A 27,695-nucleotide genomic window follows, 5' to 3' on the forward strand; every position below is an offset into this window, starting at 1 on the left:
GTAGAAAACATATCCTTATGAGATACCTTGATTTGACTTATTTTTACTGGCATGCAGAAGATTCCTCTGTAATCGTCCAAAACTTGAACTGTATATTGTAATATTTTTAATGCATTTAGGGATATCTTCCTTTCAAGGAAATACCTCGAACTCAATCAATATCCCATAGCACATACCTTCTCGTTTGAATAGGCTTACCTCAATGCCCAGAGGAACTGCATTGTAATTGCAAAGAAATGCAACACTGGAGGCTACCACTCTAATCTGAGCTGAGTATTCTAGTCACACTTAGAGCTGAAATAAAGTTACTGAGGGTTGACTTTCTCAAGGATATCTGATACGACTATTTTGCAAAAGATCTATAATATTAACATGTCAGATGCACGTTTATTATTTATATATGCATTTGTCCTTAGAGAGAGCATGAAAAGGCAGAAATCTAAGAGAAGGTTTCGGTAGTAAATCACAAGCAGCAGGGAGGGAAAATGTTACTGACAGCCTAAAGAGATTAGTGTCAATTACCAAACAAATTTCAGCTACCACCTACAACACTTATCACAGCCCTCCGTTCAACCCTCATACGAGCCCTGGTAAGAAAAAAAAAACACGCTTTTGTCCTCATGGTCATGTTCCCTCGACACCAGAATGAAACAAGCTCTGTTTTCTCGGTTGCTGGGTCTGACAAGAGGGGGCGAATGTGTTTTAAGAAGGGTGTGGGAATCAATTATCCCACTGAAGAGACACGCAGGACCAGTGGGTATTGCTTAGGATTAGTGTCCATTCTTGTCATGTACTGACAAACCCTCCCGCTGATCTCCTTAAAACCAGGTGTTATTAAGAAGCAAGGCCCTTACTGGGGGCCTATAGGCTTTTAAATGCCATTTAGGATTGACTGACATGCTTAAAATGTTTTCTTCTTTTTTAATGTGCATTCCTGTGTGAACTCCTAAATGATATTGAGTGTGAGCTGGAAGGGAATTCATGCACACAGCAAATTTGCAAGACTAGCATCATCAACACTGCTTTGAAGAATCATGTCATACTGGTATTTATCTAGAATCCTGCCTTCCAGCTGGCGCGGTTCTGCTGCAACACGGACTCTTGTCCTGTGGATGTATCGTGATGTATTTTGTATGAACTCTTAATAAATGTTTTGAGGCCTTCATTTTTACATGTCTGCCATTTTGGGAAAGGCAAGTATTTTGCTTTCTTTCTAAGGATTCATTGTGATCAATATTCCTCTACTTCAGTAATCTTCTACTTCTTATTATGAGACTTCAGCAAGCGGCTGTTAGCCTATAGAAATGGAAAGGGAAAACAAATAGCTTGGCTTTTTTCCAGAAAGTAACAAAATCTGCATATCCGCTCTTCTAAATCTCACAAATTAACTTTTTTTTTGCATTAACATGGCCTTCAATAATGCATACTCCACTAAAACAGATATGCAAAAGCTGAATGGTAGCAATCATGACAGATCCTCTGTCATATGAAACTTGCTACGGTTAATGTTAACCTTGCTCACTTTAATCTCTTATTTAAAATTCTGTTTTGTTAACTCTCAGTCAAACACGGCCCTATGAAGCTACTTGGCATATTTGAGCTTGTTTGTTTTCTGCAGTTAATCGGCTGGATGTTATTTTCGATTGGTAATGAATATATTTCACCCTGAACCTGGCAGCAGCACTCCCCAGGTGTAGCTGAGAAAACCTGGAGCCTTCCCAAGTGCAGATATGTCTCTCTTGACATGCCAGATATCAAAGTGTGTGGACAGAAAAGATGTCAGGTGGTAGCTGAGCCATTGAAAGTTGTTTACACAAGAATTAAACGGGTTTATCTTTGACTAAAGGCCCGCAGGTGAAACTGAATCTGTGGATTTTATTTACAAATCAACAGGTCATCTTATTCAACAGATGTGTTACAAGAAATCGTATGCTTTGAAGCTTGTTGAAATGTTTCTGGGATGATTTAATTCACATTTAATAACTTTAAAGTCATTTTTTTTATTAATTTGATACATAAACAGGGGAAGTAATATTTAAGAACTTGGTTGAAAATTAAAAAAAAGGCAAGTTCAAGTTTTAAGTCAATATAGTTTGCATGTGAGACAAGGTTTTCTGTGACAATAACTAAATGTTTCGGTAATCTCCAGATCTTGTGCAATCCAGTGCGTAGGAAGAGTAAATACTTTTCAAGAGTAGACCTGCTACAGGCTTCAGATTACTTTCCAGAGTGATTGATAGTTGGCCAATTGATTTATGGTGCTCAATATGATACTTTGCAAAGTGATTAAAGCTTTCTTTTCCAGCTCTTGTGAAATTGCCCACAGTTATATTTGCAGACAAATTTGCTTTCTTCATTGTGAACTGCAAATGAACTCACCTCAGTGTTTGGGAGAAGTGATCACCATTTCCTGCAAAAGGCAAGACCAGACTGATATTTAACTGCAACAGACAATCTTTAACCAAGAATAATTTAAACAGGGAGCCATTTTTTCCCCCAATGTGTGGTGTCTTTTTTGAAAAAAAAAAAAATGAAGTAGCCGCAAACATTAACGGGGAATATGAGTGATATACTTCTTAACAATACAGAAACCTGTTCAAAAATGGAAAACAAATTAGACAATAAACCTTCCATATGATGCATCAGTAATTTAAAGTGAATTATTCCAGTTAATTAAACAATACAGTCTAAAAATACTGCAAGACACATTGAAATTCTTACTTTTAAATTTACACTTAATGCAGCGACATAGTCAAAGTACTGTAAGTGAATAACTTGTATAGCTGTGTCTGGTTCAGGTTGTGCTACTATTCATTTGTTAAGAATTATAATCAGAAATACTTTATTAATCCCAGGGGGAAATTAGTTTGCTACAGTTGCTCATAACACCAAAAAGACAAATGGATAATTTAATTTAGAGCTAAATGCATCCAATAATAGGTCCATATGCTTTCTGTGTGTCTGAAGGAACTCCTCAATGTGTCACATTAATTACATAGATAAAAATAGAGTGTACAACTATGTCATTAATTCAAGTTGATAGCTAAAGTTTGAGTTGTAACACCTTTTCTATTGCAAAGATAGACTTCATTCATGTCCTGACAGTGGCCTAGTGATACTTTGATGTCCTGCCTGAGCTACATTATACAATTTCAGGGTTCAAAACTCTGGAAATAAACTGTCACTGAGCGAAGGTAAACAAGCATTTTATCATTTACAGTCCAGCTCTGACTGACCTCAGTCTACACAAACACTGACTTCATGCTGCCTAAAACGCCCTCAGAGGAGAAACTACCTCACAAATCATAAATTCAGACAACTGAAAAAGATTTATCTGCATGAAACCTGAGAGTGAATCACTTCAGCTCTCTGTATGTATTGCTATATTACTCTCTCTCTCTTTCTCGCCCCGCACACACACACGCTCTCTCTCCTCTCTCTCTGTGCTGATGGGAGGAGCGCAGCTCGGCTCCTCTTGGTATAAGAGGTGTTGAACGTTCAACAAGGGATTTTACACAGCTACTCAGGAGAAACGAGATGATCTGCCCTGGAGCCGCAGCAAAATGCTGGATGGACACCTACTCCTGGGATGGTTATCGTTCACAGTTATAGTGTATCTTCTCACCCTGCCCGGACCGACGGCTGCATATTTCGGGTAAGGACTGACATTCAGTGAAACCCAATGATGCTGAATTCATTGATTTGATTGGTTCCTGGAGTAGGTAACACCTTTTTTGATCGTCCCTAAGCTATGTGAAAAGTTAATTTAAGATGTCTCTATTCAATTTTCTTAAAACAAAACCAGTTTGAATATTTTTTGATGAGTTGATTTGCTGTTGTGATTGCATTGGTACCTGTGGGGGGTCCGTGAGGTGTCTTTTCGCGGCGGTTACGCAGCGCACATCTGGTGCAGCAGCAGGTTGTCAGCGCGCGATGTGGCCTCGGTAAAGTTGCTTGAAGTTACATTTTGTGACAAGTAGGGTCAAAAAGTATCTTGCCATGCAGCAGCATCTATTATAGGTAGAGGTACGCATCATCTGAGTAATCTTGGCTTGGGAGATCACCCAATTCCTTCCCTGACAATTGAGCCACAGCGCCCGCTGTAAAGTAACCATCCTGCGTCTGAATGGCAGGTAGCTGTGACTGTGAGGTGATCATTTTGCTCAAACAACTTGTAAAATCACATCCTGAAAACAGCCGCGGAGCGAAAGGTGAATGTAGTCTATATTATGCCTCAGACTCAACAGCTGGTAACAATAAAGCGATCTGACTGACTGAACTGGTGGCCGAAACGTCTGCTCAGCTTGCACAGAAAATTCCCCCATCTAGCATAAACATCACACAACTCTCTCAGGGTTTCTCTTTTTTTTTTCTTTTTTTTTGAATTTCTGCTGCCTCCATCAACTTTGAAAGCACTATGAAATGTGTTGGCAAATTAACCTGAATCGTTCAGCTCTCCACGAAACTTGTAATATTCACATTAATGTTTAATTCAGTAAGAGCATTGGAGTGTTGATTTCAAAGACAGTCATTCCCAGGGAACGCCTTGGATTTTTTAGGTGTAGCCCACTATGACCTCCACTTCAGACTGGCTGTTAATGCACTGAACTCCGGTTTGTCTGCTCACATAGACCACACTCCTAGTTTTCTTTTCAGTCTTGGTTAGAGAAGAACTTTTGCCTGCAGGGAAGCAAAGGTCGTTCAAATGAGGTCAGCATGTCAGGTGGCTGAGAGCAGCCTGGTTTCACCTGGAACTGGATAGTTTAATGTATAAAAAAAAATCCTCCAAAGGGACACCTTTATCCTTTTGTGTGTGTGTGTGTGTAACTAGCAGAAACACATTTCCCTTTAAAACCCATGCAGGTGGATTAAAAGCAGGATCCTGGTGCTTTTAAGTAGCTGTGTTGATGGGTGTTGTTAGTGCTCTCCCTGGCTGCGAGCGGTGCAGACACACACACACAGATAAATGGCTGTAGACTGTGGAGTGATGACACTTGAAGCCTTTCCAGCAGAGTCAAATTTATGGGAGGTATGGGTGTTGTGCAGGATCCAGGAGTGTTAGGTGATCTGGGAACTGTTGTGAATCTGAAAGACAGCACAGTAAGTGTCCCCTAAGGGCCTGTTAGACCGATCGACCTTTTTGAAGGCTGGCTACACCATGCCCAATGAGGTTTGTTGGTGTAAAACGTCTTATATAAAAGAAATGAGTTGACTTGAAAAAGGACCGCCAAACTATTTTCAAGATTGAAAAACACTGAGTTAACCATATAGTTGTAACTTACACACAGGTTTTCCACTTCTCTGGGTAAATGTTCACTTGGGTGTTGGCATGCCTCTGAGTGATGCAAACATGCTGTATGAGACTTGCAATAGCTCTGCATGATGGAAAAATCTCAGCCCTTCTCAGTGTAATATAGCCATACAATGCTCAGGCACATATCAAACACTTTGGTTTCAGCTCTGAAGTTGCATTAGAAGGACAAATGTAATCCAGCCCGCACTCTATTTCTCCGTGCAGCAGTGTCGCCCTTTGCAGGCAAAATGTAGTAAACTTGACTTGCCAAATTGGCACTCATATGAGCCTTAATGGTCCTAATAGTGATGCATATTTACTTATTCAGTTAGCACTTGTTTTCACTTCTCTCTGTCAGTCTGTTCTCGTTTTGTGGCTTGCACAGCGAGAGGGAGACATGTGGAATTACAATACTCCAGATTTATTATTCCTTGGCCGGTTGAGGAGGGAATATGAATGAGTGTCGGTGAATGATTTAGCCCTGCAGCCGAGAAACACGAAACAGACTCAAAGAGCCTGCACAGGTGACACAAATACAAAATGTGACCGCCCCGTGGCCAACTTCCCAGAAACTGGACACCGGTGACACTCGGGCACAGTCCTGACTGCGGGACACACTCACACAAACCTGTGCAAATAAATATTCCACGAGCACGAGGCATCCCAGGGCCTCTTGAGTACTGATTTACTCAAAATAGAGGGTCAATGTTGCATACCCAATTTCCAGAGTGCGGTGGAGCGTAAGTGTAACATAAACACAATCTCTCCTACCCATAGTCTGCGCAGTCGAGGGCGGGGTGGGATTCCTGGCGTATTCAAGCACCCGCTTAAATTGTCATCCTTTGCCACAAGAATGTGAGCGCTCATTTTCTCTCCCTCAGCCTGTTGTGGCAGGTGCTAGTTCTGCTAAATCCTTTATCATCAGAGCTAAAAATCAGAGAAACTGTCTTATTTTACCCTGATTCATTTAATAGTTAACTGCCTCCTGATGAGATGTTGTATAAACCGTCGGAGGAGGAAGTGATTAGCTTGCTCGTTTGACCCTGTCAGCACTCAGAGCACCCTCTGAGATGACTCTGTTGATTTAGATTTGAGTTTTGGTGAAAGGCAAGTCCTTCTGTGGTCTTGTAAACTGAATGCAAGTTCTAACACTGAGTCAAAGTTTGTTTTTATTGAGTTCCTGTGCGACACATACAGGAAGGCTGCCCAAAGTCATGCAACTTAGATTGACCAAATCACTAAGGCGACCACATCATCCGGAAGAAGCAAATATAGTGGTTGCTGTTTAATTACTGCAATATCCTTAAACTTCACTCAGCATTCTGGTCCTGAGGCCGAGCTGGTGCCCTATCGGATGGTATAATTGTTTGCACGACTCCATTAAGTGAGGAAGTCGGCCAAAAACAACAGGATAACAAATGAGATGTGTGTAAGTGTACAGAGGAGGGATTTTTCAGTGAGCAGCTGTAAAAGCTTTTCACCACTCTGCTGAAGTAGCTCCTGTTGAATATCAAATGGGATCATGTTTTAAAGTTTACTGGAGCCTCATTACTTTCAGCACAGCAGAGAAATGTTACAAGTTGTTTTTTAAGCACGCTCCATGTAAACATTTCCTCTGGTTCCCTTCTTTCTCTCCCCTCCTGTCTGCCTCATGTGCGTGCCGGCATCTCTGCGGCGGTTTGTGGGGTGCTGCTGGGTGATTACCACTCATTAGGAGTAGCAGAGTTAGTGTGGGCTCAGGCTGCTGTTGACTGGCAGACAGTGGTGGCAGGCGTCTCATTACTGGGCCTTAAGGACTGATTAGTCCTGATGGGCAGCAGGGTGGGGAGCACCGTTGATAGAGGGATTTCCCAACTTCATAGGATATCCTGTGGCTATAGCCACGCCTCAAAGGGTATCGCTTTACTGTGAGCCAAGTAGATAGGATTCTCTCAGCACAGGCGCTGTGACCGTGTAAAATGATGAGATCACGCAGACCTGCAGGCTTAGATAACATACCGCACAGGCTCTGTGAAGAGAGAGCTTTGTTTTCTTTATATTTCTGTTTGATACATCCGGATTAGAGCTGAGCTGTGCTCTGCTCTAGAACATCCCTGTAGAGGCTTCCATGCTCCTGGATGCCACCGGGGGGCGCAGCACTGTCTGAGAGTACAGGACGCTCCTCAATCAGCACTTTGTGACCTTTCAGTGTAACAGTAGGAGAGTCGGAAATTACTTGTAAAAACGTCAAATTTAAAGGCAGTCAGGTCTGAGTGAAAATAAAGTAGGAGAGGATTTTTTTTTTTTCATGGGCTTAGTTGTGGTCAACATGAATGACAAGTTCAAAGTGTCTTTCAACTTCAGCTTACAGAGCAGAAATGCAGCTCCCTGCGCAGAATACGATGTTTTAGACACAGTTACTGTTTATTTTACAGGTTGAATCATCAAAAAGTGCAGAGAGGGGTACACAATTGTTTTGGAGGTTTCATTTGTGTCTAGGGTTGTCATTGGGTTCATACTGCATAATAACAAGTTTTTCCAAATATCTGTGAAGATTAAATATTTAGGCAAAGTGTTTGGCGGTTTTACAGTTCTAGTGCCCCAAAGAGCATGTCAAAGAAAACGCTGAAAAAACATCTTTGATTTGAACGCACCATCCAACAGAGTCAGCTGTGCATTTTATTGGAGAAAAGTTGAAGATATGGGAAGGAAACTCTCGTTGAAGGAAACTCTCGTTGAAGGAAACTCTTGTTGGTGAAACATGATGAACTTTGCAGACCGAGCTGGAGACATGGGTAATTTGCAAAACAGGAAAACTAATATAGACTCAAGTATACTTATACATACTTTTAGTGGTCATGAATTGATGAGATGATGCTAGTTAGTGTATAACCACAACGTCCTGTGTTTTCCATTTTTGACCACAGGCATTTTCTCTGCCCGGTTCCTGGGAATAGAGGAGACCTGGCACTTTACATGTGCCAAGATTAGCCGATTGACAAGCCCTTACTTTAGAAATGCACTGATATTCTCCAGAAGCCTAATGTCTAACTTTATCTTTTTCTTGTGTCAGATTCCATGATTTGAAACGAGTCTTTTTGTAGCCGCCTAGATAAAATCTTCGCTTTTAATCCCCTGCACCTGTTTGCAGAGATTTATAATTTCATAAAGGATGAAAGCGAGTTGACCATGCCTTTTAAAAACTGCAGGGTTCGACTTTTACTGCACTTTATCAGGATGATCATCTTGCATAAACACACTCCTATAGAAGCCTGACCCGGCATGCACTCCCTCAAATACCCAAGGTTGCCAAATGGGTATTTTTGCATAGACTCAAGTTAGCCCATCAAAGACATATTTTCATCCATAAAGTTTGAGCTTTACTTTGAGAATGGACACAGTCAGACATACACAGACATGAATGGGCCTGGGCATGGCAAATGTTCTCTGCTGCAATTAACCCTGGAGGAGTTTGTGTTTCGGGGTTGAAAATGGCCTACTTGCATTACTTTCAACTAGTTACTGCTGCCTTAATCATCAGTCAGTTGTCAAGAGGCCAACTATTTCACTTCAGGCCATGAATAAGGTGTGTTTGTGCTCTAAAGTCATGCCACTGAGGGATATTTGTCAGGTGAGACATGAGAAAAGTATTTACTTGAAATTTATTGAGCCTTTATTTGACACATCAAAGACATGTTGCACTTTTTGATTTTTGCATTTCAGTTCTCCAGGCCTTACAGGAAAAAAGCATAATCGGTGAGTAGTGAGAGCAAATAACCGCTAATAAACCCGGCCACTTGCAGTTACTGAGGCATGAGCGATTCCAAACAGCTACTGTTTTGTTTTGGATTTTGTGATTTGACTCTGCATGCTCGGTTTATTCTCTTTAAGTGTTTTTCCCCGTGTATCAGGAGCAAACAAAACCTGGCCTTTCCAGTCGCTGCACAATTTCCAATATCTGCTTTACAGAATTACCCCAAGTTTAGAGTCTAAGTGTTTTGCTCCTCTCACCAAACAGCCGCAGTCTGGGTCTTGTGTCAGCATGTGCGAACCGGCGCGAGCCGCGTACAGTATGTGTGCCTGAACGTGTTTGGTACAGGGTTGCTCAGTGCCATGGTGTAGGCTAGAACAGGGGAGTCATGTGGACACTGCTGCGCGCCCAATCTGTGCCAGTCACACAGTGACTATAACTGAGCTGCTGACCTTAGAAGCCTTGAGTTCTCACATAGCAGTTAAACCTCTTACCATGCCCCACACTCCCATTCCCAAACCGGCCGTCCTGCAGTCCCACCGCTCAGCTACCACCAGCGCTCGCATGCACGGCTGTGGATTAAAAAATTAGGCTGAAGTGTAACTTTTCCCTCTTTTCTTTGAGAGTAGAAAAAGAGCGATGTTTATGTAGTGGAAAAAAAATGAGTCAGAGCACATTGACTTAAAAGAAAATATGCCAAATACATCAGTCATACACATTTAAAATCTCAAGAGAAGACATGAACAGGAACTTGACCTGATCAGTCAATTAGAGGGAGTAGTCTGACATGGCCTGTGTGGGTTGTAAATGACCAGAAGGGACAGCAGATGATATAACATTGGGTCATTTCCTGTTAAGTCATGCAAGATAGCAAACTTTCCCCTCTCACATTGTGAATAGCATGTGCTTCTAGATGTTGCATGAAATCCCCACTATGCAGAAAGGCTCATTACTCAACCAGTAATGACTTAGTAAGTCTCAGGCCCTGCAGGGCTGCTTTGTTTTCAAAGTCGTTTTGTCATGTTACTGTACTGTGTCAGTCACAGCTTGTTAGGAGTAGTCACAACACCCACTGCTTTCAACCGCTAACTAATCTTATCTTAGCCTCGTACATAATACTTTACTCTTTCCCCTATTTTCTGGTTTTAATGGATCCGGGAGCGAGCGCTGTCACCACGGCTGTCAAGGAGAAAATGTCTGATTTCGGAGCAGGTTTTGGACTCTTTTTGGAGAGGCGACAATAGCTGGAGACTCTGTGTACCAGAGAGTCATTCAACCCTGATTCATGATTTCTTCAATTATACACATTTGAGCTGTGCAGCACATTGTCAGCCACAGTTAGAGTGGGCCAGAGGGAAAACACCACACACACACTCTCATTCCTACAACCTCTGGCATGGCTCGGGCTGTGATACACCAGATGGGACTTGGGCAGGGTGGTCTGAAGTTCATCCAACATTTCTGAGAAAAGCCACTTCCTCCTCCCCCCCCCCTCCCCAAAAAGAAGCATTTTGCACACAGCAAAGGCAAAAGGAAAAAATAAATTAAAAAGCAGGAGATCAGCCTTGGCAAGCTTAAGAACTGATGATTTCTAAGACATACACAGATGAATCTCAGGTGAGCTTGGTAGTTTATCTTCCTGACATTTCTAGGACACATGTTTATGTCTGTCATTGTCTCACGTCGGTCACATTCACAGACAGCAGTGGTTTTGTCTTGCAAATGTTTTGTTTTCAGCCAACAGCTGGGCAGAATGATTGGCGTATGTTTAAAGCAATTGACCAGTGGGAATAGAGGAAGGTCGGTCTTAGAAGAAGAGGAAAAGCAGGAGATGAAGAGGAAAAGGAGGAGGAGGAAGGAGGGTACATTGTGATCTAGGAGACACCAGACCACACAACCTGCAAGTCCAGGCTGAGGGGGAAACTCTGGCTTTTGTGCTTTTTCTGCCTGGGCGCGTTCAGCTATGACTGACTCTTGTAGGTGTTGACTTTAGTTTAGTAAGTGCCCATATGCATGTGCACATGCACACATGTGCACAGACCTGTTCATGTAACTACATATACAAACCAGCACCTGTTACTCCAGTGCAGGGGAGAAGGTAAACAGACACTGGCTGAGAGCTGCCAAAACACTTTCTCAACTGTTTTCTTTCTTATCTCCAGATTTGAAAAAATAGCCCTGTGCTTGAAATGTGTTGGCCTCAGGTTACTTGTAGCCTCAGAATATTACATTGATTTTGTTAGACACGTAATGCCAAAGAAGCTTTGAAGCACTGACGCGACTGTCTGACAGACATTATTGTAGGTATTGTTGTTGATGTTTGGAAAAACAAACTCTCTGTTGGCCAAATATGCAGCATGGACAGTTTTTCTAAATGTCGGAGAAGTGTGGTATTTCTGTACTTCAGTTTCATGTGCTTATAAATGCTGCTCTGACTGTACCTTATGTTTAGTTTTATTACCAATTAACCAATTATTTCACCTTCAGAGTATCCATGAACCCAAGATGACCTCAAATATTTTATTTAAACAAGCCCAACGATGCTTGCTTTACATTGAATTTCAAAGTCCTTACAAAAGAAAAATGCAACCAGTGATTAACTCGTTTTTTAAGAACTGCATCTAATGTATGTCCAGTTTTCTGTTGACTGCTTTAGCCTGCTGCTGAGATTAATCCATACCACATGTGCTGAGCTGCCATTGTTTATAAATGCTATGTGAGTATATGAATAACTGCAGCAGTTTCAGAGCTCTGTGTGTTTGTCCCCCTTTAAATAAAGCAGGCATTTCAATAAGGCAGAGAAAGTAACTCAGGCACCATGTTTTCCACTATCTAAGAGTTTAGGTAATATCACACTCTCCTAATTATTTACATACCAAACCTGTGAAGAAAGAGCAGCGTTACCAGCTGAGGGTCACATCAAGGACTGTAATGTAAAGCCAAATGAGGGGTGATGAAGGCGAAGTTTAGTGCTGGTCAATGATTTCCTCCAGGGATCCTCCGTGAGGCTCGGTGGTGTGGAATGAACCGTTTTCACTGAACCCTGCGCGTTGGAGAATGTATATAAAGTAAATGTCACGGCCAATGGGAGGTGCTGACAGGTGGAGAGAAAGGACTAAACAAACTGCAGTGTAACCAAGTGAAAGACGGCGGAGGAGAGTGGGTCAGAGATGTCTACAAGGAGTGTGTAAAGGCGAGTGTGTGTGAATGGAAAAAAAGCAAAGCTGAGCAAACATCAGCGAGAATCCCACCTCGCATAGGATAATAATGAGTTTTATACCGTGTGTTGGTGTTATATTCCACATGTAATTGGTGTTGCTGTGCCAACACCTCCAACAACACCTCAAACAAAAACACCTACACAAAATGGTCCATGATGTGAAAACATGGAGTTACATGTTTCTTAGTTTGTTCTGGTATTTGTGGAGATTCTGTAAAGCAACTGAAATTCTGCTCTTTTGTTGGCTCCTAGAAAGGCAAGCTTTATAAAAAGTTAACTTATGGATTTATAAATGGTTAATACATAAATTACTTACAGACCAGATGTTAGAAAAAACTGATGTTGTGTTGCTATGTTGACGAATAGTACTTTAAAGGAAAGACTGATTCATTGGCTGATTGATACACATTTATACAAAAGAAGATTATTCTGGGTACCAATGAGAGTCCAGGGGAAAATTATAAAAGTTGCTCTGATACCAATATCAGTACAGAAATTCTCTGCATAGAGATAAAATGCGATGTTCAGGAGTCACAAATACAGCAGTCAATAGAGAGATCCCAAAGCATGTAAACTTAGCTCCATGAAAAAATCAACTTGTTTCTTTTTTCCAAAACAGTAGCCTAAACGGCAAATATATTTATGACCGCCACTAGCAACTTCACTTAAAAGAAACACACAACTGCCTTCAGATAAATGACACTTAATGGTAGCAAAAAACAACAAGTGCAGATCTAGCGAAGAGTAGCAAGCATAAGCAGGGGAGAGGTACAGTGTAGTAATAGCATGTAAAATATGATGAATCAGTATTTTGTATCACACTTTAAAAGTCTTGTTTGTGTAATAATAATAAAAAGAAAGGGCAATAACATGATAAAATCATAGGTTATCATAGAGCTCCCATTTTGCCAAATTGGTAGAACGCTCCATGTACAGATATCAAATCAAAGCTGCTAACGCCCAAATCGACTCTTACCTCCGCAATTTAGTGCTTGTCATAACTACTCTGTCTTTAAAGTATATCTCTTTCCTCTATCTCATATAGTCAAAACGGCCCAAACTAAAACACCTTTTAAAGAGTGTTTCTCACACAGGCAACATTAATCAATGTGATGATAACTGATCTATAACTGATCTTGAACTCTTTTGTTAAATTCACTTTTTATAAAGTGTCATTACTACAAAGTTGTCCCCAGTTTTGGTTAGTAGATTTATTCAATTATCTAAGATGACATATGACTGTGTTCTATTACTCTCAGACGTGATCATAGTTTTGGGGATACATTCAACAATACGGTCCGTTGGTCTGAGGATTCCAAGTTCAGATTTGTAATGATTTTCCTGATCCAGCCGCTCTTCTGTTTTTCTAATTCTCCTTCTCTCTTGGTGAGTTGAATGAGTTCATTTTTCAGCAGACAGCAGTGTGATATTTTGATTTTTTTTTTTGAGGATCATAATATTGGAATGTGTGAGCTTCTGGAGTGACAGCCGAGGTCATCGACCTACATCCAGATGAAATATCTCAAGTTTTCAGCGAATTTTAAATTGTAGAGAATGATTGATGCGGATTTTGCTATCTTGTACACACATGTTAAAAAAGAGGCTATCTGTTAATTTATAGATAATTAATAGACAGAAGCAATGGAATCAGAGCAGAAACATGCACTGGAGTGAGCACAAGCCAGAAGTTTCTTCACGTGAAGTGTTTCTCCGCTTGAATCCCATCCCACCCTTCCTCACTCTGACCTGCGGCTGTCTGTCTCTGGAACTGCTAGAAAAATGCCTTTGCGTAAAAAAAAGAAAAGCCACCTAGACAGTAATGCTGAGATCAGTGTCATGTCATCTTTGGCCTCCCTCCAGCACCGCTCAGACCCTCTTTGTGTCTCAGTCAGGCAGACGTCACACACACAGTTGAGGCCTGTCACTCTGATGCTCTGGCAGGAATGGGGGCTTCTGGGGGTTTGGCGCTGATACGTGTTACTGTGCATGTCTGCGGGAGGAATGTGCACGTCAAGTTGCTGGTATAGAGTAGATTCAAATGACCATTTCTTAAAATGATCTCTTTGCAAAGCTATGTGTAGCACACATTTAGACTACTACTGTTTTTAGTTGTAATTGTAGAATGCTTCCTGGTGATGTGTTAATTCAGTCTATTAAGTCAATCTTTTTTTTTTTAATGGTGCTAAATGTAAAGCACATTTTTTGCTATTGACATTTTACGTAGAGAGCCGTTCCTGTACTCTTTGTTAAATTATGCATGGAGACCAAACATTTACTCACAATTAAGCAAGCACATAGCAACCGTGTCAAAGTAAAACTTAATCTTGACAGGCAGAAACCTCGAGCAGAACCAGACTGATTTGTGAAAAGCGATGTGCCGTGACTGGATGGGTTGTGAAAGTGAGATAGAGTGCAAGACTGAAAGATAAAATTTGAAATATATCCCCATCCAAATGGACTCAGGCAGGTATTCCACATGGCGCCATAATTCAACATCTGACTGCTTGCTTGCCATATAAATGTTGTGAAACGATTGTCAGTCAGATGTCAGATGTCACATACGAGTCAGCTGAATGACTTTGTTTTGGCACGGGCAATGTAGTTCTCATTTGTTAACAGATTGTATTTTAATGAAACATGACAAGAATCAGAGAAAAATCTCACAGACAGACACACTTCTGGTGCACTGTTTCGTTACTCTGTTTGCCTCAAACCATGCATTTTTGTTCTTAAGTGTGTTCAGAGAGCGATCTCTGTCAAGACACAGCTTGCCAGGTTTCCATTTCCAAATTCATAGCTGTCAGACAAGTTAAGGAAAGGCACACAAGCTTTGTAACAGAAACCATTTGACCCAATCTGTAAACAAATCCTGATGCCTCCTTATTTTATTCTACTGCTCAGGCTGTGTATGCACCTTAAAGACAATATCATGAAGCAAATGCACACTATTACGTCCACTGGTATGAAAGTAAGGTCTCGAGGAAAATCATTTCAATCAGTTGCTAGACTTAAGAAAAAAATGTGTTGTGGAGGAACTGCTTTGACCTTCTGATAGAGTCTGATGTAAAATGTGTGGCAACAAAAACTTCTCTGGAAATCAGTAATGAAGGTAAAAATGTAAGTAAAGAGATCACCAACCAACACATCTGGTTAGTTAATAAACCAATGTGGACACTGAGCAAGATATTTGAAACAAAAATATTGTGAAATCGGCACACCAGTGGAGGAGTGGTTGGCTGTGTGCCCCATGTACAGAGGCTGTAGTCCTTGAAGCGGGCAGCCCGGGTTCAAATCTGACCTGTGGCAACTTTGCCGCATGTCATTCCCTACTCACTCTCTCTCCCTGATTTCCAACTGTATCAAGTGTCCTGTCTCTCAAATAAAGGCACAAAAAGCATTGAAAATACATCTTAAAAATGAAAATAAATAGTGAAATCATTTCACACTTTTTTCTTTTTATAACAATTTGTTAGGTTTCCAGTTTGATTTGATTATTCTCCAAGTATTATTGTTGGATTTGATTTTTATTTATATGGCTTTCTGTACACTTTTTCCAAGCAGATGGAGGGATTTTTTAAAACACAATTTTTTCATCTTCAAAAATGTTAAAAAGTAGATTGGTTATAAACATTTACAAAGAAAGTTAGAATAGAGGACAACAATTCGATATCATGAACAATCCCTTATTTTGGACAATAAAATGTCAAAACTTCTATTAAATTCAATGAAACCAACTTGCTTACTTTTAAACAGTATTAATGAGTCCAAGAGTAACTTTATAGTTTGAGACATTCACACAAAATTGACAATTTGTAATCCATCTTTTCAACTGATGTTTTGGTGAAAGTTGGAGTTCAGCACGTTATCAATCTAACATTTGACAAGGAGTCATCACATGCACAGAAGTCTGTCTGAAAGGCACATTCGCCTGAGGACCCGTGCTTTTGTGACTTCTGTAAATCCGTTCATTCTTCAGTTTCACTTTAAGGGTGTCAGGGAGGCCAGAAAATTCCACATAATGAACAACTACGGTGCCAATCCTGTCAGTTGGTGTGACCAAAATGGTCACAGTCTGAAAGTCATGTCCCCTGTGTGTGTTTATGAAAATAATGCTCTGCTTTCCCCGTCACAACCTCAGAACGCTGGTCGTTGGTTTCACCAGCTATGTGGCAGTCGTCGCTCTGTGTGTTTTATATATGCTTCCCTTAAATAAACTGAAGAGAGGAGAGCCAGTCTACCACATGTTCTGCATACCATGTTTAGACCTGATTCTTCTGCTTCTTCTCGGATGGACTGCAGCTTTTATGTCCTGAATACTTGACTTTTGGGGATTCTATAATGAGTGTGTAAATCCTGGTGTGTGATCATGTTTACTCTATACACATCTGCTGTGAATGACATCCCTTTCTTCAGTCTAAGATATAAATATTCAACCAAGTATCCACTACCTATTTATTTCATAAGCATGTGGTATGACTGTCAGGTTTCTGTTTTTTAAAATATGTCAACCAACTGAATGCTTTATGACATATTATTAATCTAAAATGTCTTCAAATTCTGAATACTATAGGATGCCTTAGCTTTGACTTGAATATCATGTTAGGTTTTACTCAGGGACAAAACAGTGATAGGATCTTCTTGTGGAAACAAAGACCTCTTCCCCTCTGCAGAGATTTGCTCTACACACAGCACAGACGCGCCAGTGCGGGAGGTTGATCTCGATCTTCAGCAAATGTTGAATTCCCCTGAACATTAACCACTGAGCAGCTGAATCCATTTGAACATTAACCAAACTTGTGAGCATTAAATGCTCCACCTGGGCTTCCTGTGCTGTTTATGTAGTATATCTTTGCAGCTAGCACTGTTTATTCAAGGTCTGCATCCTGAGCTTTATTGGAACCTTTTATCAAGCCGTAGCCACTACCTCTCTGAGCATAAACTAACCTGAGTGTGTCTGTGATCTCTCCCTGCAGGTTGACAGGTAATGAGCCGTTGTCTATCCTGCCTCTGAACTCTCTACCAGAGGAGAACGTGGGCAGGGCCCACTACAAGCTGTGCGACCGGTTAAAACTGGAAAAGAAGCAACGCAGAATGTGCAGACGAGACCCGGGCGTGGCTGAGACCCTGAGAGAGGCTATCACCATGAGCGCCTTAGAATGCCAGTATCAATTCCGCTTTGAGAGGTGGAATTGCACCCTAGAGGGGCGCCACCGAGCCAACATACTAAAGAGAGGTAATTGTTGTCTTCTTCTTTTAGTGGCCTGAAAACAGATCTGGTGTTCACTATAGTGTGATGTTTCTCAAACGTTTTTTTTCTCCAGATTTCCACTCGTCTTTTTCTCTTTTAAATGTCTTTTAAATTCACCATTTTACTGATAAAGTACCTCAGAAAATACAGCATGTCCCAACCCTGTCACACGTATATTTGTGGCTAATATCGCCACAAAAAACAACACAATTCTTGGGGAGGGTTTAAATCAAGAACTTAAATAAATGATTCCTTATATTGGTGGTATGCTGTATGTATCACTTCTCTGTGTTTTCAGCTGTGTTGTGGCTTTGGTCCATGATTTTATTTTCTTGATTGTTTTCTCAGACTTTCAATATTGAAAATGACTCAGCACAAACACAAAAAGTAGGGGTGTAAAGATTCAACAATCTGCCATGGGGACTGATCTTAGATCAAAGATCCAAGTGCATAGTTCCCCTGAGCCCTGGATCAATAGATGTTTACAACCTATCAGAGTTTTGGGAAGTGACGGCTTTGTGACAAAAACAAAATTTAAACAAGATTGTGTTGTGCAGAGTGAATGTCAATCAGGACGTATGCCTAAATGTCACAAGCAATAAGAGAAATAAGGAATGGAGACAAAATCATATCTTGAAGTGTTTACATTATTACTTTACCACAACAGCATTGCTCTGCTCTCTAACCAGACACACTGACCTCTATCATAGTGCTTTTTAGCCCATCTCCTATAATAGTTCAATTGGGTTTAACTTTTGCGTCCTATACATTATGTCAGAATATTTGTTTGTGCAGACCTGTTAACACTGCTACAGTGTATATAACTCAATGATGAGGACAACTGAAATATACAGTGTGTGTATTGTCTTCACTGTGCTTCAAATAGAAGATGAGCACATTTTTAAACCTGTTGTTTCGTTCTCCATTGTGTGTTTTCAGGATTTAAAGAGACAGCCTTCTTGTATGCCATCTCCTCAGCGGGCCTGACTCATGCGTTAGCGAAAGCGTGCAGCGCAGGACGCATGGAACGCTGCACGTGTGACGAGGCCCCCGACCTGGAGAATCGAAAGGCGTGGCAGTGGGGGGGCTGTGGAGATAACCTCAAATACGCCAACAAGTTTGTTAAGGACTTCCTGGGCAAACGCTCCAACAAGGACCTGCGGGCACGCGTCGACATGCACAACACAAATGTGGGCATGAAGGTAACAACACCGCTCAATATACATTACCCCCTTTGTTACAGCGCTACTAACCAGAGAAATCAATACTGTGACACTAGTTTGATGATTTCAAAAGGATTTGTTTCTCAAGCTAAAAAATTGTCTGTTGGAATCCAGAGTTAGAAAAGCGTCCATAGCAATGGTTAACTCTGTAACTTTCTTACAACGAGATAACCTAGCTTTCATTTCTTACATGAAACTAACATTTGCACTGACGGTGAAGTGAGACTTTTTGCTTTTTAGTTGCTAAAGCTCTGTTAGATATCTGAATAAGCAGGTGTTTGGTAGCACATCTGCAATCATGACTTTATAAAGTGATAATCATAGACTACATGGACTGACGTCACACTGAAGCCGAAGCCAACTTTTATAGCCCATCGATGGCCGTGGCAATGCTGAGAATGTGGGAAATGCCGACTCAAACTAGGTTTTGGTCAACCTAGTAACAGAGAAAGACCTGGGGCTGATGACGGCCTCAAGCCTTCTGGCCCCTCATTGTGGATAATTCTTATCCTTGTAAAATCAAAGTGGATGAGTTCCAAAACATTCACCTGTGTGGATGCAAGTTTTATTGACATTGAAAATGTGTAATTTTGGTATAAGAGCTTAAGGTGCTCATGAGTCAATTCAAGGTTTTCTGCCTCGGATAAGCTGGTCCACTTCTCTGATGTTTGCTTTGGCATCATTTAGCAATTGTAAGTAGTGAGTGAAAATGTTTTTCTTTTCCTTTGGAGTAAGTTTAATGGTGAAATAAAAAAAGAAAAGAAGTGAATGGTCTTTATCTATTAAGCCAAAGCAAACTTAAGGTCTGAAATCTGCAGCATTTACTAAGCTTTTCTCAAGTTGCAGCTTTTCCCATTTTGGGTTCAAAATGAGTTATAGCAGAGGCACGCTTCCCAAATGTTCACAGACACAGAACTCTCCCAAAAGAGCAACTCAGGCTCTCCCTCTTCAGCTTGGCTCTCCGAAATTAAGTCTCTCAGGAGATTGTGTTTGTGATAAAAGATTTACAACATTGTTTTTGCTCAATTCATGAATCATGCATGTAGCGAGGTGTACCGCATTTGCTCACATTTGATTCCCACACTGCGAAAAAAAACTGGAATGTGCTAGCCTCTGCAGCCCCCCGACATTTTAAAGCTGACCTATCAAATTTTCTTGACCTGCTGGTGTGATGAATATGCACTTCCTGCCCCCCCCCCCCATCTCACCGATCTCTTTCACAGTCTGAGAAAATAGCTGTACACACTATCCAAACCCTGTCTGTAGACAATGTGTTATTGTCATTGATATTCGCACACACTCCTTTCACTTTGTGGTTGATGAGAATAGAGGATAGTGCTCAGTGTCTACATATTTAAGTCTTTTTTTTCTATGGCTGTCTGAGCTGACAGTGTTTTTCAGAATACTTAAAACACACCTCACTTATTTTAAGGACAGTTATTGAGCTTAATCAAAATGTCATAACAAAACCTTCATCCCACAAACTATCAGCTAATCATCAAAAGACCGAGACAAAGTGTTCTATTGTTGTTCTCAAGAACTGTGTTGATACTAAGTGAAGATTCCTGTTCATTATGAAATCAAGAAGAGCATCAAATGTTATAATTTGACTTTACATTCCTCCCAAAACCACTGCACTCAACTTGACTGATCTAACAATAAGTGTGTTAGGGTAATTAGGCTCTTTGAAATAGTGCTTACCAAACAAAGCCACATAGCAATCATTACATTCCTGTAATATTTTGCTTCAGTTAACAGTGTTTCCTCGTTTCTCAATCAGGTAATAAAGGCTGGAGTGGAAACCACCTGCAAGTGCCATGGCGTTTCTGGTTCCTGCACTGTCCAGACCTGCTGGAGGCAGCTCCAGCCCTTCCATGAGATCGGCAAGCAGCTGAAGCAGCGCTATGAGACCTCCATCAAGGTCGGAAGCTCCACCAATGAGGCCACGGGGGAGGGAGAGATCTCCACTGGACGCGGCCAGCAGCAGCAGCCTCCACAACAGCCTCCGCCTGGCCTGAACGATCAGATCCCTCGCACTATGGACCTTCTCCACATCGAGGACTCACCCAGTTTCTGTAGACCCAGCAAGTACTCGTCAGGCACAGCAGCCCGCAAGTGTTACAAAGACAAGAACTGCGACGCTATCTGCTGCGGACGAGGCCATAACACGCAAAGTAGGGAGGTGACACGGCCCTGCCAGTGCCAGGTGCGCTGGTGCTGCTATGTCGAGTGCAAGCAGTGCACACAGAGGGAAGAGGTCTACACCTGCAAAGGGTAAACCGGTCACCTGTCAGCCTGCCTGATCAGTGGAGCAATTCATATATGGCTGTTGCTCAGAGGAGTGGTTGATTTGTTCTCGAACTCGGTTCTGCTTCAGCTGTCAGAACAGCCTTCTGCAAACAAAAGAGGAGCAAGCTGATGGAGAAGCAATAAGCACTTTGAGGGATTTTTGTGAGCTGGGTGTCAGACGTCCTGTGGCCCCCGTGTCTGGGGGTGTGCAGTTAAAACAAAATCTCAGACAACTGGGTCGACATCTCAAGCTTCTTCTTTAAAAAAAAAAAAAAAATCACAGTTGTGCCTTGAACAGAGAAGCTTTTACTTCCCTAATGAAAAAAATCAAGTTGCATCACACAAAAAAAATGCGATCAGCGTCAAGTTGATGGAGATCAAAGACAAAACCAGTCACACCAACAGACTGGTTTCTGGGGCCTTGCCCAAAAGAAGAATGGTTTGTGTGTGTGTTCGTCTATTTCTACATGTGTGTTTGTATGTGAGCACAATAGAGTGAGGGGGAACGGGGGTTGACTGACGACTTTTATGCAATGAAATCCATATTCAGAGACTGCTAAAAAGAAAACAAAGACAGGGTGTAAGATTTACTTTACACGCACATTTTTACACTCACACAAGTTGTGTGTTTGCATATATATATGTAAATAAATTCAGGTATATTGTAATGATATTATACAAGCCACTTATCTAACTATGTTAAAACAAACCACTAATCACACAAATATGTTTTGTGTGCTCTCGCTCATCTTTCTTCTTGATACATGTCGACAAGGCCCTTTGGAAAGCAGCGCTCTTGTGTCACTTGCTGTGGATAATTTATAGATCCTTTGGGACTACTCCTTCACAGGGAGAAAAAAAGATCACACTTTTCTTTTCTTGTTATAATATAATATAATATGAAGCTGTTAGTGAATGCATTAACGGTTAAATGAAACCAGTCAGTTTAGGCTATTCTCGGCCTTGAGCGAACCAATGTTCAGGGAATAACTTAAACCACTATTAACTTTTTTTGGCAGTAAAGGAGTTAAAGAGTGCAAATACAAATGATAACCAAGTTGTAGATGACAGTTGCCTTGTTATAACAGCTAAGATTATAGCAGCAGGTGATCACTTGACCAGCCAATGGTCCACCTGTAACTCAAAGCAGAAGTTGTGGAGAACTTTAGTCTACTTTTTATTTTATTTTATTTTACTTCAAATACTTTGAAGATGTAAAGAAAAACTGTGGAGAACTGGAGGAATGTAGCCCCCTACTAGTTCACATCCATCTTTCCTCTCCTCAGCTGCCACAATTTGATTGAGCCATATTCAACACATGCAGACATGCAGCATGTACAGCAGGAGCTGCATCGCTCTGAATAAACAGTACGGGGCAACCGAGACAGAACTCTAACTTGACGTGTCTGCAGAGTTACTCAAGTGAAGATGAATGCGTACGTCTCATAGCTAATATAAATATATTTTATAGGACTAATATTTGTGTAATGTTTAGGCAAATTGATGACTGAAACATTGGGGTTTTGGCAGATCATTTGTCTTCATTCAGAAGTCAGCAAAGTTGTTATAACACATGACTGCGTATTGTTGCCTGGGACAAATTGACTCATTTAACACAATGCAGAATGGTGAACCTTCCCATGCCAATACAATGACAGTTTAAAGGAATAGTTCAACATTTTGGGAAACGCTCACTTTTTTCTTTTTTTTTTTTTTACAGAGGTTTATTATGATACCAACATCAAGACTGTTAAGTAAAAGTTGAACTTACCAAAAAGAAACATTTTTTGGTTGTGTTTTTTTGAAAGCCATGCTTATTGGTTGGCTATAGTTGCAAATGAGCTGGACTGATACTCTAACCCTCACCAACAAAGCCAACGTTGGACAGAGCCTGGACACCTGTATCCACCTGTTCCCTCCTTTATGTCAAAGTAAGCTAAGCTAACTAGCAGGCTAAAACCTCTGATACATCTTCACCAGACATATGAAGAGTTCATTTGTAAAAACAGATAAAACCCATTCTGAAAAACAGTGCCCTGATAGTTTTGATTAGCATTTTAAATAGAGCTGTTATGTGATCCAAAACCTTTTCTGGTGCACATACCCAATGCAGTCTATGGGGAACTCGGTTAAAGCCACACAACTTCAGTCTGAATGATATAACCTGAAATAAACAATAAATAAAAAAACAATTTTTAAAACAGAGTTAACTGCTTTTACGAATGAACTCTTCATATATACTTTTACTCTACCCAATTAGGCCTATATGTTTCCCAAAATGTAGAACCATTGCTTTAACATATAACCATTATTTGTGATGTTTAAGAAATGCCTTTTTACACAAACAATGCAGACAGTAATATTTTATAGTTTTAACAGCACTTGGCTTCTGAGAACTTTATGTGATATCCTAGAAGATATGCCTTGTTTTAGATGGGTGTGAATTAACTACTGAGTGAGGGACCCAGCTTTGTATTATAGCACCATTTAACGCACTGAAACCCAAAAGCCCTTTAAAGTATTTTAAGATCTGTGTTTATAGATACAGTGCAGTGCAGAATCTTTCTTTTTGTATTTTGTTTTTGAAGAATTGTAAATAGTAAAGAATAGTTTCTTCTCCTGTGGTATAGAGACAAAAGTGAGGCACATGTTCAACTCTCACAAGAAACAGAAATGGGTTAGCAATAAGTATTGTTAGGTTGAGACGGCACACAGCTGTGGTTACAGATTGTAATCTGCTTTACGGCCCCATGCCAAACATCCTTTAAAAGTGGCTTTTACCTTTACAGGCGGGTTAGTCTTTAAAGATGATTATCACAATATTCAGAAATAAACCACCGCCCTCGGCAGGCATATCATGCCTTTGGATGAGAGCCTTGCATGGGTTATTTGTCCCGAGGAGATGAATTCCAAGCATTTTGATATGAGATGGCATGCCAAATAAAGACTGGTCAAAACATATACATAGAACTTTGCACGCTACATGGAAACCATAATAGCATGCTGAGATTTGAGGCATAAATGCCTGCTTCCCACAACTTTCTGTGTGTGTGCAAACTTCACACACACACACACACACACACACACACACACACACACACACACACACACACACACACACACACACACACACACACACACACACACACACACACACACACACACACACACACACACACACACACACACACACACACTCCTGAGGTTCTCCCGTATTGAACAGATTCAAAACAGGCATGACGGGAATACCAACATCACACCAAGTACTTTTTTGTTTGTTTAGTACATAGGCCTAAAAATTCCTCCCCTGCAAGTGGAGCATGAGGCAGCAGCCAGTCAGATTTTCATATTCTCCAATACAAAACTCTGCACTGTTTAGCCACCAGTGGATCATGTACAAAATTCTGTTTTGTAGAGAGATAGAAATAAAATATAAATTATTTTAAATATATTATGAGCATGTGTTTAGTGTAAATAACGTCAAAGTCTAAATTGATTTTATATCCTGTATTTTTTACTCATTTTTCTTTTGGTTATTTGTTCCTCTTTTGGGGTGGAGGCTTCGAGAAGCAACGTATACTTTCAACATATTTCAGTTCATATCTCATCATTTGCTGGTATCTAAGCACTAACACATCTTAACTAATTTAGAATCAACTCATGTTTAGCTGTCTCTTATTCCTGTGCACAATCATGACCCTTGTTTAAGCATTCAAACACAATCACAGTCATCAACAGTTTATTTTTTATAGGATTTGATCTGTTTTTATAATCAAGCATTTTGTGAAAAGACTTTATCATGTTGGTTTCACCATAAGATGCCTTATGAACTCATGATTGCATCGGTGTGGACTAGTTTAAACTCACCTTTGGATCACTTTACATGTACCTTTGGTTAGGATTTGTGCTGTGCTTGTAAAACAAAGATAAAACACACAAACCATGTTTTGCCATTTGTGATGATACAACACAAAGCTTTGTACATGTTCACTTATTCATGTCTTATGGGAACCCTAAATTATTTTCCTCTACCTCATGTGTATAGCTTGTAGGTATAAACAGATCACAAATGACTGGTAAGAATGTATTTAAGTTATTTAACATCTTTGTATAACAAAGGCGAAAAAAATCTGAAATAAATGAATTTTTAAATTATTCGATGTGTGCTTTCATTCTTTTTTGTAGACACTGTGTATTTATTTAATCACTCAAAAGAAGACTGAAATCAAAAAAAGATTATCCTTTAAAATTGACCACATTGGGTATGAGATGTTGGAAGGGCACAGTTACATGAACGGCTAAAGCAAGCTCATTCTTTCATTTCCATTCTCAATGGACAGTTTGTAATGGTCTCAATCTCAAATATGAAGACTTGCTGCAATTTTTTCTTCAGTTTTATAACCTTATCTACTATAAACCATCAGGATTTGGACTTTGAATCGGACATATTGAAAAATAAAAATACATATCATGTTTTTTTAAGGCTTTAAATGTGATTTGCATGTTTTCTGCCCCTCTGATGCATCTTTATGCACATTTCTAAAAAATATATAAACATGGCAAAAGCTTTACCAGGTATATTTACAGAACCAAACTTTACAGAATCAAACAGCCTTTGTCTTTGGCAAAAGCAGCAGTTAACATAAGCATAATTCATTTGATTATTGTAATCTTTAGTTGTTAATGCAAGCAGAATAAAAAAGAGAATCTTGACAGTTAACTTTACAACAGCAGCTAACTGAACAGTCTTGTTTCAAGCTCATCTTCTGACTTATTTTGAGGTTTATATAGTATTTGAAGATGAACTACTTCACAGTAAATGATCTGAACAACTGCACACTGCATTCACACATACACTCATTTGAACATTCAGTACTGTTTGTTCAAGGGGACAGGCAGACTTGTTTAATGTCCGGCTCAATAGATTTGGACATTTGTCTTCTCACAGAGCAGCTCCTCTGGGTAATGATAATGTCCTGACATTTTCAGAAATGTGTTAATGGGGCTATACAAATAATATAACTCTTGACAATGAGTCCATCTGGGACCTCTTGCATTGATATTTCTTCAAACAAATATAACTCATATAGAGAAGAAGTAATAAGAAATCAAGCTGACATAGAGATTGGTTTGTAATTAGAAATAGTAAGTTCAATTCCCAAGACTGGCTCACACCCACCTTTTGATGGGTTGAACAATAACCAGACCAAGAAAATCACATGTGTCATCAGACGTCATTGTTGAGGTGAAGTGTTTACGGGAATCTGATACTGATGTTGTTTGTATTTTCACAGTTTCATGCAGGATCACCCTCAATTTGCTATGACATTATATATTGATTTAGTGCCACTGATTATCACCGTCATACTACACAGTACAGTACGATGGTGAAGATGTTTGAACTTTAATGTCAAACAAACTCAGGATGAAGCTCATTAGCTGAAGATGTAAACATTTCTGTTAAAGGTTTAGAGGGTTTGGACATAAGTATGTGCTGCAGAATCCCCCCGTTGAACTGATATTATTTCAACAAGCTCTCCTCCCTCAGCAGATGAGAGGAGATTTCAGGGAGTTTTCTCTCTCAACAATCTTGTGGCCTCATCACACAAACCCCGAAGCTCGTCTAATCCCAGAGAAAAGGGGGCTTTGTGATCCCAGGCTGTGAATAGGAACTTCGTGTCCGATTGCGAAAACAACACACAATTACAGAGTGTATCACTCTTAATACCTAAAACATCAGTGGAAAAGCCCATGATATCCCTGACACGTGTACTGAAATTAGCAGTGCTGGGGTAGCACCCTCCTGGTGTTAGCTATTCCTCCCCTGGGTCCGGGCTGCTTTGCTCTGAGAAACTGAGAGGCTTTAATGTACCCCGCTTGCTGGACTCCTCCTAACTTCCTGCCCTGTACCAGGTTCTAATATGAGCTGTAACTTTGCGGTGCACTGTAATACGACAATGTTTTGACAGCTGTTACCATGAAGGAAGTGGGTGCAACTAAAGCACATACTCAAAAAAAAAACTATCTTTGCCCCCCACCTTCTATACCTCCCATTCCCACTCTCATCCCCCAATTCTGCCCAACAAAGGGTTGTCAGGCAGAAAGGGGAAAGACTGAGATAATGCTCAACTTCTGAAAGTGGCAGAGAATTTGTTACTCACCCCAATACACAGAATTGTTGTGTGTGTGTGTGTGTGTGTGTGTGTGTGTGTGTGTGTGTGTGTGTGTGTGTGTGTGTGTGTGTGTGTGTGTGTGTAGGGCAATGTACGTTGATGAAGACTCTATGGCGAAGGGAGCCAAAGATGCAGGTCCAATCACATGGGTTCTAGTGGCAAAAAATACTTTTTAACTTCAATAGATGGTTCACCTTTATGTACGCAAGAATTCTGCATGAAGATTTAAAAACCACCACAGGAAAATATGAAGCTAGCAGGTGGTTAACTTGACTCTCAGCACAAAGTTGGAAACAGCAGGAATTAGCTAGCCAAGCAAATTAACATTGAAACAATATTCCAGGAAGTTACCCAGGAAAAAGTTAGGCACTAGCTAGCTCAACTAATGAACATTTTAAGTTGTGGCTCAGATGGTATGGTTGTAGATTATGTCTCAAATGGTTTCAATTGTGTTGTTGTTTATTTACTTGTCGTGTACTGTGATTCCACTGTGTGTATGAACTGACCAGGTGGCAAATG

General features: G+C 40.5%; 1 protein-coding gene across 1 annotated transcript; it reads left to right on the forward strand.

The window, feature by feature from the left end:
• Positions 1-3,449: 3,449 nt before the first annotated feature.
• On the forward strand, positions 3,450-25,158 carry wnt9a (wingless-type MMTV integration site family, member 9A). Its single transcript, XM_065954193.1, is given in 4 exon segments — positions 3,450-3,655; positions 17,217-17,476; positions 18,431-18,693; positions 20,495-25,158. Coding segments are annotated over 4 exon segments (1,227 nt in total). The 3' UTR covers positions 20,993-25,158.
• The last annotated feature ends 2,537 nt before the right edge of the window (positions 25,159-27,695 follow it).

This window comes from Labrus bergylta, chromosome 4, assembly GCF_963930695.1.
Source record: "Labrus bergylta chromosome 4, fLabBer1.1, whole genome shotgun sequence".
Lineage (NCBI taxonomy): Eukaryota > Metazoa > Chordata > Actinopteri > Labriformes > Labridae > Labrus > Labrus bergylta.